We start from the raw sequence: 12,500 nt of genomic DNA, 5'->3' as shown, positions 1-12,500 counted from the left end.
TCTCAAGAAGGGTAGAAATACAAGAACACACACACACACACATTCTTGTATTTGTTACCTTCTCGAGACCTCCGAAAAATGCCTACCTCTTTAGGACCACCCTTTCTAGATATATAAATATATATATTTTTTTACAACATTAATTACATACATACTATGCAAATATAAAAAAAGGAAGCTTTTATTTTTTTGTTGTTGTTAAATTTTTTGTTAGTAATTGGTTTTAAATCTTCATTATTTACTTCAAATTATTATAGTATGTCTCTATGTTCATATATATATATATATATATATATATATATATATATATATATATATATATATATATATATATATATATATATATATATATATATATATATATATATATATTTTATTTTTTTAAAATTAATTTTGGCCTAAGGGGGCACATTTTAATTTCTTACACACACTTGTTATTACATATGTTGGCCAGAGGGGGAGCGCTTCAAATTTTTACACACACTTGTTATTTCATATGTTGATATATGATAGATTTCACCACCAAATGAGACATTCTCTATTAGATGCAATGGTTTTCCATATTGAGACCATAATTCTGTTGTCCGGTCCTCATGTGGAAGCTACTTTTCCTTGTTGATGTCTCAAGAAGGGTAGAAATACAAGAACACACACACACACACACACACACACACACACACACACACATTCTTGTATTTGTTACCTTCTTGAGACCTCCGAAAAATGCCTACCTCTTTAGGACCACCCTTTCTAGATATATATATTTTTTTTTTTTACAACATTAATTACATACATACTATGCAAATATAAAAAAAGGAAGCTTTTACTTTTTTGTTGTTGTTAAATTTTTTGTTAGTAATTGGTTTTAAATCTTCATTATTTACTTCAAATTATTATAGTATATATATATATATATATATATATATATATATATATATATATATATATATTTTTTTTTTTTTTTTTTAATTAATTTTGGCCAAAGGGGGCACATTTTAATTTCTTACACACACTTGTTATTACATATGTTGGCCAGAGGGGGAGCGCTTCAAATTTTTACACACACTTGTTATTTCATATGTTGATATATGATAGATTTCACCACCAAATGAGACATTCTCTATTAGATGCAATGGTTTTCCGTATTGAGACCATGATTTTGTTGTTCACACCTCCTCATATGGAAGCTATGCTTCCTTGTTGATGCCTCAAGAAGGGTGGAAATACAACAACACACACATTCACCACCACCCCCCCCACCCCCCACCCCCCCCCCACCCCCCACCCCTCCCACACACACACGCACACACAAAGTTGACGCTCATTAGTGTGCTCCCTCCAGTCATGGTTTTCATTTCCAAGGTGTATCCATGCAGGTTAGTTCTGGAAATTTGGTTGATTCCACAGGGAAATTAATAATGTGAGGAATCTCCCCCCAAAAATATTCCTGTCAGGGAATGTAATACCAGTGTGTATTCCACACACAGACACACACACACACACACACACACATACACACACACTGAACGTAATGGTTTCTCCTCCCACCTGGAGTGGAGAGATTAATTTGAACATTTTAATACCTTTTGTTGCTCTATATTTAGTGTCCCAATTTTAATTGGAGACAAGCTAATAATGAGACTGAATTGTTGAAGTTTTTTGGCAGGCGTCTACTCGTAGTACTTATACTCGTAGGAGCAGTATAAGTACCTCACTTTTAAGGCCACAGTTTGCGTGCAGGAAGTGAACAAAAGACTACAAAGTGCTCGCAGATAATTGTCTAATAAATAAAAATAATGTTGAAGTATATTTATATATATGTATATATATATATTTTATTATTATTTTTGAAGGGAGACGTTAGGGCTCCCTTCAAGGCGATCCAGAAGGGTCTCAGTCATAAAAATGGTAAAAATAAGTTTCTTTGTTTGTTTTTTTTTACACTTAAAACTTACAAAAAATATTGATTTATTTGTCAATATTAAGTTTTCATTAAATGTTTAATTTTTTTAATTTTAAAGTTTTTAGAAAACTAAATTTTTTATGCCAAAAACACAAATTATGGAACAACCACATTTTTTAAAGTGGAGTATTTGATGTGAAGTTAAAAAAAAAATCACACTGAAATTTTGAGGGACCCAAAAGGGTCTTACTCACAAAAGTGTTAAAAAAATTTATATATATATATATATATATATATATATATATATATATATATATATATATATATATATATATATATATATATATATATATATATATATATATATATATATATATATATATATATATATATATATGTATATATATATGTATATATATATATACATATATATTTATTCTTTTTTTTTTTTCAACGCTTAAATTTGTAGATCAACTTTTGATCTATCCGTTATTATTTTTTATGTTTTAAATTGAATTAAATATTTCAAAGTGGAATATCAACTTGAAATAATTGGAGCCAAGTCATTAATTTATAACAACATTGATTTTGATTCAGTATTATTTCATTGTGTTACGACAGTTTGAAAAAAAAATCACACTGAAATTCTCAGGGAAAATAAATAAATAAATAAATAAATACATTCTCAGTTGAAAATAAATAAAAAAATAAAAAATATATACAAAAAATAAATAAATAAATAAATTTAAAAAAAATAAAAAAAATAAAAAATATATATATATATATTTTTTATTTTTTTTATTTAAATTTTTAATTTAATTTTATTTATTTATTTATTTATTTATTTTCAATGCTTAAATTTCTAGATCAAAAAAAAAAATCACACTGAAATTCTCAGGGATCCAAAAGGGTCCCACTCACGAAAGTGTTAAAGATGCCGCCCTTTAAACACCTCTGATACGAAGACTTCCTGTCCCTCGCTTTTATTGCGCACCGTGTGGGAATCACTTCCTCTTTGTACCCTATTGAATGTTCCAGATGAAAAAACCTTGTTTTACCTTCACACGTCTACCAGTTTGCCTCGTGGCGTCCAAGTTAAAATGTTCTTTCTACTCTCGAGAGTAAAGAGTCAAAGGGGCCAAAGACGAAAGCCTGAGGGATGCCAAATTGAAACTTTTCCCAAGATTTACATTTGGGGCACAGAAGTTTGTGCCCCCCAGGTAAACCAAACTAAAGCAGTTGGAATCTGGGCCACTGAGGCTGACCCACTTTTATGCCCTCGACTCAACTGATTAATATCCGCTTTCATAGCGCCGACATACGTAGTAGCGTAGAAAAGTAGCACAGAAAGGTAGCTTAGAAAGTGTGTAAAAGTAGCGCACACAAGAAGCCCTGAAATGTAGCGTACAAATGTAGTGTTTATAAGTAGCGTACAAAAGTAGCGTACAAAAGTAGCCTACAAAAGTGGTGTATATAAGTAGTGTACAAAAGTATCGTACAAAAGTAGTGTAAATAAATAGTGTACATAAGTAGTGTACAAAAGTAGCGTACAACAGTAGACTACAAATGTAGCGTACAAATGTAGCGTACAAATGTAGCGTACAAATGTAATGTATATAAGTAGTGTACAAAAGTAGCGTACAACAGTAGACTAGAAATGTAGCATACAAATGTAGCGTACAAATGTAGCGTACAAATGTAATGTATATAAGTAGTGTACAAAAGTATTGAACAAAAGTATTGAACAAAAGTATCGTACAAAAGTAGCGTACAAAAGTAGCGTACAAAAGTATCGTACAAAAGTAGCGTACAAAAGTAGCCTACAAAAGTAGCGGAAATAAGGAGTGTACAAAAGTAGCGTTATTTTTATTATTATTTATTTTATTTATTTCTTCTTCTCCTTTTCCTCCTTCTTCTTCTTCTTCTTCTTCCTCTTCTTCTTCTTCTTCTCTTCCTTTTCCTCCTTCTTCTTCTTCTTCTTCTTCTTCTTCTTCTTCTTCTTCTTCTTCTTCTTCTTCTCCTCCTTCTTCTTCTTCTTCTTCTCTTTTTCCTCCTTCTTCTTCTTCTTCTTCCACTTTCTCTTCTTCTTCTTCTCATTCTGCTGCTTCTTCTTCTTCTTCTTTTTCTTCCTCTTCCTCTTCTTCCTCTGCTCCTTTAAGATGCTGCGCATGCTCAATAAAAGATTGCTTTACTTCCAGTTGGCCTGCAGGACAATTCCAAACCACTGCGCTGCAGCCAGGCAGAAGACGAATGGAGTTATGTAACGCTCACTATTGAGGCCGGATGGGATTTGTGGGACGACAACAAAAGCAGCGTTTAAAAGTACCATTTAAAAGTAGCTTAAAAAAGTAGCCTACAAAAGTAGCCTACAAAAGTAGCCTACAAAAGTAGCGTACAAAAGTAGTGTACAAAAGTAACGTACAAAAAAGTATTGTTTAAAAGAAGCCTACAAAAGTAGTTTACAAAAGTAACATAAAAAAGTAGCTTACAAAAGTAGCTTGCAAAAGTAGCGTACAAAAGTAGCTTACAAAAGTAGCTTACAAAAGTAGCGTACAAAAGTATTGTTTAAAAGTAGCGTACAAAAGTAGCGTACAAAAGTAGCGTACAAAAGTAGCCTACAAAAGTAGCCTACAAAAGTAGCTTACAAAAGTAACATAAAAAAGTAGCATACAAAAGTAGCTTACAAAAGTAGCTTACAAAAGTAGCTTGCAAAAGTAGCGTACAAAAGTAGCGTACAAAAGTAGCGTACAAAAGTAGCGTACAAAAGTAGCGTACAAAAGTAGCCTACAAAAAAGTATTGTTTAAAAGTAGCGTACAAAAGTAGCGTACAAAAGTAGCGTACAAAAGTAGCGTACAAAAGTAGCCTACAAAAAAGTATTGTTTAAAAGTAGCCTACAAAAGTAGCATTTAAAAGTAGCATAAAAAAGTAGCTTAAAAAAGTAGCGTACAAAAGTAGCTTAAAAAAGTAGCGTAAAAAAGTAGCTTATAAAAGTAGCGTATAAAAGTAGCCTACAAAAGTAGCCTACAAAGAATAGCGTACAAAAGTAACGTAAAGAAGTAGCGTTTAAAAGTAGCGTACAAAATTTGCTTACAAAAGTATCTTACCAAAGTAGCGTACAAAAGTAGCGTACAAAAGTAGCGTACAAAAGTAGCATAAAAAAGTAGCATAAAAAAGTAGCATAAAAAAGTAGCTTATGAAAGTATCTTATAAAAGTAGCTTATAAAAGTAGTGTATAAAAGTAGCCTAAAAAAGTAGCCTACAAAGAAATAGCGTACAAAAGTAACGTAAAGAAGTAGCGTTTAAAAGTAGCCTACAAAAGTAACGTTTAAAAGTAGCGTTTAAAAAAGTAGCCTACAAAAGTAGCCTACAAAAGTAGCGTACAAAAATGTAGCGTACAAAAGTAACGTAAAAAAGTATAATTTAAAAGTAGCGTACAAAAGTGGCCCTTGATGTCCTAATAATAATAATAAGTAGACGGAGGGCCCGGGGCCCCGTGTGTCCAACTTGATTCCTTACTTGAGTCAAGTGTAGAGTGTTGGAGGTGCTAATAATAATAATAATAATATGTGCTTATGATGCTCGAGGGTTTTTGCTGGTCTCCAGCAGAAGTAGTTTGGCGCTGCTGAAAAGCGGAGGAATGGCGTGTTGTGTTCCTGGGATTAGAGCTGGTTTGGTGTTGGGTTCCTGGGATTAGAGCTGGTTTGGTGTTGTGTTCCTGGGATTAGAGCTGGTTTGGGGTTGTGTTCCTGGGTGTGTTCCTGGGTGTGAGAGGTGGTTTGGTGTTGTGTTCCTGGGATTAGAGCTGGTTTGGTGTTGTGTTCCTGGGTGTGTTCCTGGGATTAGAGCTGGTTTGGCGTTGGGTTCCTGGGATTAGAGCTGGTTTGGTGTTGTGTTCCTGGGATTAGAGCTGGTTTGGGGTTGTGTTCCTGGGTGTGTTCCTGGGTGTGAGAGGTGGTTTGGTGTTGTGTTCCTGGGATTAGAGCTGGTTTGGGGTTGTGTTCCTGGGTGTGTTCCTGGGTGTGAGAGGTGGTTTGGTGTTGTGTTCCTGGGATTAGAGCTGGTTTGGTGTTGTGTTCCTGGGTGTGTTCCTGGGATTAGAGCTGGTTTGGGGATTATTTCATCCTCACACGGATTATTCAGGATGAGACGTTCCTGGAGGGAGGCAGGAGTTCTCACGGCCTCTTCCGCTTTTTTTGTCTTCCCAGAACTGCCAAGTTTGTCCGACCCTCACATCCCCCTAGTGGCGCGTGAGATCATGCAGCGAATGATCCGCCAGTTCGCCGCCGAATATACCTCAAAAACTACTCAGGACGACCCGCCCCCGCCCAACGGCACCATGAAGGACCAAAGCCTGCCCAGAGCCGCCGCCTGCCCCCGCTCGCCGGGGCCCGCGCCCGCCTCGCCCCCGTCGTCCGCCTCCTCGTCCCCGCCGCCGGACCTCAGCCCCGCCGCCGCCGCCTGCGCCGATAGCGGCAACGGCGCCCTCGACGGCGGCGGGGGCGGAGCCACGGCTGCTGCCTCTGCACAGAACCCCGTCCTCAGCAAGCTTCTCATGGCCGACCAGGACGGCCCGCTGGACCTGACCGTCAAGAAGAACCAGATGGAGGCGGAGCCCACGCAGCAGGGTGAGACACACACACACACACAAGGTGGGCGGGGCCCATACATCCAATTAACGCGCTCACACATCATACTCGTTTAATTAAAGCGGCCCAGCAGGAGGTCGCGGTTCGATTCCCGACCCGGCTGTCGACAGCTCGCCGCTCGGGCCCGCCTCCGACTGCAGCGTGACCGCCCGCCCTCGCTAAGCGCGGCTTTTAGGAAGCGGCTTAAACTAAGCCTCCTTCATTTTGGGATTTTGGCTTTCACACACCAGCAAATATCCCAAATAAATGTATTTAGATATCCCAAACAAATATATTTAAATATCCCAAATACATTTATTTATACATCCCAAATAAATGTATTTAAATATCCCAAATAAATATATTAAATATCATAAATAAATGTATTTATACATCCCAAATAAATGTATATAAATATCCCACATAAAGGTATTTAAATACCCCAAATAAATGCATTTAAATATCCCAAATAAATATTCCAAATAAATGTATTTAAATACCCCAAATAAATGTATTTAAATATCCCAAATAAATATTCCAAATAAATGTATTTAAATATCCCAAATAAATATTCCAAAAAAATGTATTTAAGTATCGCAAATACATGTATTTAAGTATTCCAAATAAATGTATTTCAATATCCAGAATAAATGTATTAATTATCTCAAATAAATTTATTTAAACATCCCAAATAAGTGTATTTACATATCACAAATAAATGTATTTAAATATCGCAAATAAATGTATTTAAATACCCCAAATAAATGTATTTAACTATCCCAAATAAATATTCCAAATAAATGTATTTAAATATCCCAAATAAATATTCCAAATAAATGTATTTAGATATCCCAAACAAATATATTTAAATATCCCAAATACATTTATTTATATATCCCAAATAAATGTATTTAAATATCCCAAATAAATATATTAAATATCATAAATAAATTTATTTATACATCCCAAATAAATGTATATAAATATCCCACATGAAGGTATTTAAGTACCCCAAATAAATGCATTTAAATATCCCAAATAAATATTCCAAATAAATGCATTTAAATATAGCAAATAAATGTATTTAAATACCCCAAATAAATGTATTTAAATATCCCAAATAAATATTCCAAATAAATGTATTTAAATAAATATTCCAAATAAATGTATTTAAATATCGCAAATACATGTATTTAAGTATTCCAAATAAATGTATTTCAATATCCCGAATAAATGTATTAATTATCTCAAAGAAATGTATTTATACATCCCAAATAAATGTATTTACATATCACAAATAAATGTATTTAAATATCCCAAATAAATGTATTTAGATATCCCAAATAAATATATTTAAATATCCCAAATACATGTATTTATATATCCCAAATAAATGTATTTAAATATCCCAAATAAATATTTTAAATATCACAAATAAATGTCTTTGTACATCCCAAATAAATGTATATAAATATCCCACATGAAGGTATTTAAATACCCCAAATAAATGCATTTAAATATCCCAAATAAATATTCCAAATAAATGTATTTAAATATCGCAAATAAATGTCTTTAAATACCCCAAATAAATATTCCAAATAAATGTATTTAGATATCCCAAATAAATATTCCAAATAAATGTATTTAAATATCGCAAATACATGTATTTAAGTATTCCAAATAAATGTATTTCAATATCCCGAATAAATGTATTAATTATCTCAAAGAAATGTATTTATACATCCCAAATAAATGTATTTACATATCACAAATAAATGTATTTAAATATCCCAAATAAATGTATTTAGATATCCCAAATAAATATATTTAAATATCCCAAATACATGTATTTATATATCCCAAATAAATGTATTTAAATATCCCAAATAAATATTTTAAATATCACAAATAAATGTATTTATATATCCCAAATAAATATTTTAAATATCACAAATAAATGTATTTATATATCCCAAATAAATGTATTTAAATATCCCACATGAAGGTATTTAAATACCCCAAATAAATGCATTTAAATATCCCAAATAAATATTCCAAATAAATGTATTTAAATATCCCAAATAAATATTCCAAATAAATGTATCTAAATATCGCAAATACATGTATTTAAGTATTCCAAATAAATGTATTTCAATATCCCGAATAAATGTATTAATTATCTCAAAGAAATGTATTTATACATCCCAAATAAAGGTATTTACATATCACAAATAAATGTATTTAAATATCCCAAATAAATGTATTTAGATATCCCAAATAAATATATTTAAATATCCCAAATACATGTATTTATATATCCCAAATAAATGTATTTAAATATCCCAAATAAATATTTTAAATATCACAAATAAATGTATTTATATATCCCAAATAAATATTTTAAATATCACAAATAAATGTATTTATATATCCCAAATAAATGTATTTAAATATCCCACATGAAGGTATTTAAATACCCCAAATAAATGCATTTAAATATCCCAAATAAATATTCCAAATAAATGTATTTAAATATTGCAAATAAATGTATTTAAATATCCCAAATAAATATTCCAAATAAATGTATTTATATATCCCAAATAAATATTCCAAATAAATGTATTTAAATATCCCAAATAAATATTCCAAATAAATGTATTTAAATATCGCAAATGCATGTATTTAAGTATTCCAAATAAATGTATTTCAATATCCCGAATAAATGTATTAATTATCTCAAAGAAATGTATTCATACATCCCAAATAAATGTATTTACATATCCCAAATAAATGTATTTAAATATCCCAAATAAATGTATTTAAATATCCCAAATAAATATTTTAAGTATCACAAATAAATGTATTTATACATCCCAAATACATGTATTTAAATATCCCACATAAAGGTATTTAAATATCCCAAATAAATATTCCAAATAAATGTATTTAAATATCGCAAATGCATGTATTTAAGTATTCCAAATAAATGTATTTCAATATCCCGAATAAATGTATTAATTATCTCAAAGAAATGTATTTATACATCCCAAATAAATGTATTTACATATCCCAAATAAAGGTATTTAAATATCCCAAATAAATGTATTTAAATATCCCAAATAAATATTTTAAGTATCACAAATAAATGTATTTATACATCCCAAATACATGTATTTAAATATCCCACATAAAGGTATTTAAATACCCCAAATAAATGCATTTAAATATCCCAAATAAATATTCCAAATAAATGTATTTAAATATTGCAAATAAATGTATTTAAATACCCCAAATAAATGTATTTAAATATCACAAATGAATATTCCAAATAAATGTATTTAAATATCGCAAATAAATGTATTTAAGTATTCCAAATAAATGTATTTCAATATCCCGAATAAATGTATTAATTATCTCAAAGAAATGTATTTATACATCCCAAATAAATGTATTTACATATCCCAAATAAATGTATTTAAATATCCCAAATAAATGTATTTAAATATTACAAGTACATGTATTTACATATCCCAAATAAATGTATTTAAATATCCCAAATAAATGTATATAAATATCCAAAATAGATGTCTTTAAATATCCCAAATAAATGTTTTTAAGTATCCCAACTAAATGTATTTAAATATCCAAAATAAATGTATTGAAATAACTCAAATAAATTTATTCATACATCCCAAATACATGTATTTAAATACCCTAACTAAATTTATTAAATATCCCCAAAAAATTTATTTAAATATCACAAATATATTTATTTACATATCCCAAATAAAAGTATTTAAATATCACAAATAAATATATATAAATATCACAATTGAATGTGTTTAAATATCCCAAATAAATGTATTTACATATCCCAACTAAATGTATTTAAATATCCCAAATACATGTATAATGTATACATTTATCATTTATTTATTTATTTATATAAAATATCCCAAATAAATGTACTCAAAAGTCCCAAATAAATGTATTTAAATACCCCAAATAAATGTATTTAAATATCCCAAATAAATGTATATACTTATCCCTAAGAAATGTCTTTAAATATCCCAAATAAATATATTTAAATATACCAAATAAATGTATTGAAATATCCCAAATAAATGTATTGAAATATCCCAAATAAATGTATTGAAATATCCCAAATAATTTTTTTTAAATATCCCAAATAAATGTATTTGAATACCCCAAATAAATGTAGTGAAATATACCAAATAAATGTATTTAAATATCCCAAATAAATGTATTTAAATATCTCAAACAAATGCATTTAAATATCCCAAATAAATGTATTTAAATATCCTAAATAAATGTATTCAAATATCCCAAATAAATGTATTTAAATATCCCAAATAAATGTATATAAATATTCCAAATGCAATTATTTGAATATCCCAAATAAATGTATTTAATATCCCAAATAAATGTATTTAAATATCATAAATAGATCTATTTAAATATTCCAAATAAATGTATTCAAATATACCAAATAAATGTATTCAAATATTCCAAATAAATGTATTTAAATCTCCCAAATAAATATATTTGAATACCACCAATACATGTATTTACTTATCCCAAATAAATGTATTTAAATATCCCAAATAAATGTATATACATTTCCCAAATAAATGTATTTAAATATCCCAAATAAATGTATATAAATATCGCAAATATATGTCTTTAAATATCCCTATCTAATGTATTTAAATATCGCAAATATATGTCTTTAAATATCCCTATCTAATGTATTTAAATATCGCAAATATATGTATTTAATTATCTCAAATAAATGTATTAATACATCCCAACTAATTGTATTTGATATCCCAAATAAATGTATTTAAATATACTAAATACATTTATTCAATATCACAAACACAATTATTTAAATATTCAAAATAAATGTATTTAAATATACCAAATAAACGCTAACGTTAGCATGCTAATTGAAATTTTGCTTACATGTTACCGTTAGCATGCTAATATTTTCTGCTAGCAATTAAGCTAATTATATATGTCTGAACCTAAATATCATGGATTTGGACGCTTGGCGCCATATTTCAAAAATGCTACCCGTTCCCATGTTAGCATGCTAACGTTAGCATTCTAAAGTTGAATGCTAGTATTTTAGCAAATTTTTTGCGTCCGTCCAGAATGATTTAATTTTGATACTTGACAGTCTGAGAAGTATGGCAACTTTCCTTTTTTTTATCATGCTAACGTTAGCATGCTAACGGCCATTATGCTTACCTGTTACCGTTAGCATGCTAATATTTTCTGATAGCAATTAAGCTAATTATATATATGTCTGAACCTAAATATCATGGATTTGGACACTCGGCGCCATATTTAAAAAATGCTACCCGTTCCCATGTTAGCATGCTAAAATTAGCATTCTAAAGTTGAATGCTAGTATTTTAGCACATTTTTTGCGTCCGTCCAGAATAATTGAATTTTGATACTTGACAGTCTTAGAAGTATGGTAACTTTCCTTTTTTTATCATGCTAACCTTAGCATGCTAAGGTTAGCATGCTAACGTCCGACACTAGCATTTTAGCTAATTGTATTAACTTTAAAATTTGGGCTTTTGATACTCTGCGCCAAGGTAGACGGACGTGCCATCTTGCAAGTATGCTAACTGTTCCCTTCTAAACATGCTAACGTTAATAATGCTAACATAAACTCACTTTTTATTTTATTTTAAAAAAAAATCTTATTTTTTCCATTAACTTTGGCCTTCAGCCAGATGTTTGTTTGCAGCATATTCATCTTGTTTTTCTGCCTCCGGAGTGTTTTCCAATCTCACCTCATGTATTTGCTGCGATTAAATGATAAAAGCTCCTGAAGATTAGCGGGGCCACAGCGGCTCCGTGGCCCAGTTAGCAGCGCGAGGGTTAGCGGGATGTCAAAGGTCAGATGCACTTTAGGGATTACAAACAGAGGAAG

The 12,500-nt window shown here is 30.2% G+C and overlaps 1 protein-coding gene across 1 annotated transcript in view; it reads left to right on the top strand.

The window, feature by feature from the left end:
* lcor (ligand dependent nuclear receptor corepressor) overlaps nt 1-12,500 on the top strand; it is a 150,693-nt gene that overhangs the window by 127,544 nt on the left and 10,649 nt on the right. The window contains exon 5 of the mRNA XM_062026405.1: nt 6,110-6,529. Within this exon, the coding sequence (XP_061882389.1) occupies nt 6,110-6,529 (420 nt within the window). The remainder of the gene's footprint in view (nt 1-6,109; nt 6,530-12,500) is intronic.

This window comes from Entelurus aequoreus, linkage group LG18 (genome assembly GCF_033978785.1).
Source record: "Entelurus aequoreus isolate RoL-2023_Sb linkage group LG18, RoL_Eaeq_v1.1, whole genome shotgun sequence".
NCBI lineage: Eukaryota > Metazoa > Chordata > Actinopteri > Syngnathiformes > Syngnathidae > Entelurus > Entelurus aequoreus.
Note: the sequence above shows the minus strand (reverse complement) of the source record. Positions and strands in the feature narration are given on the sequence as shown.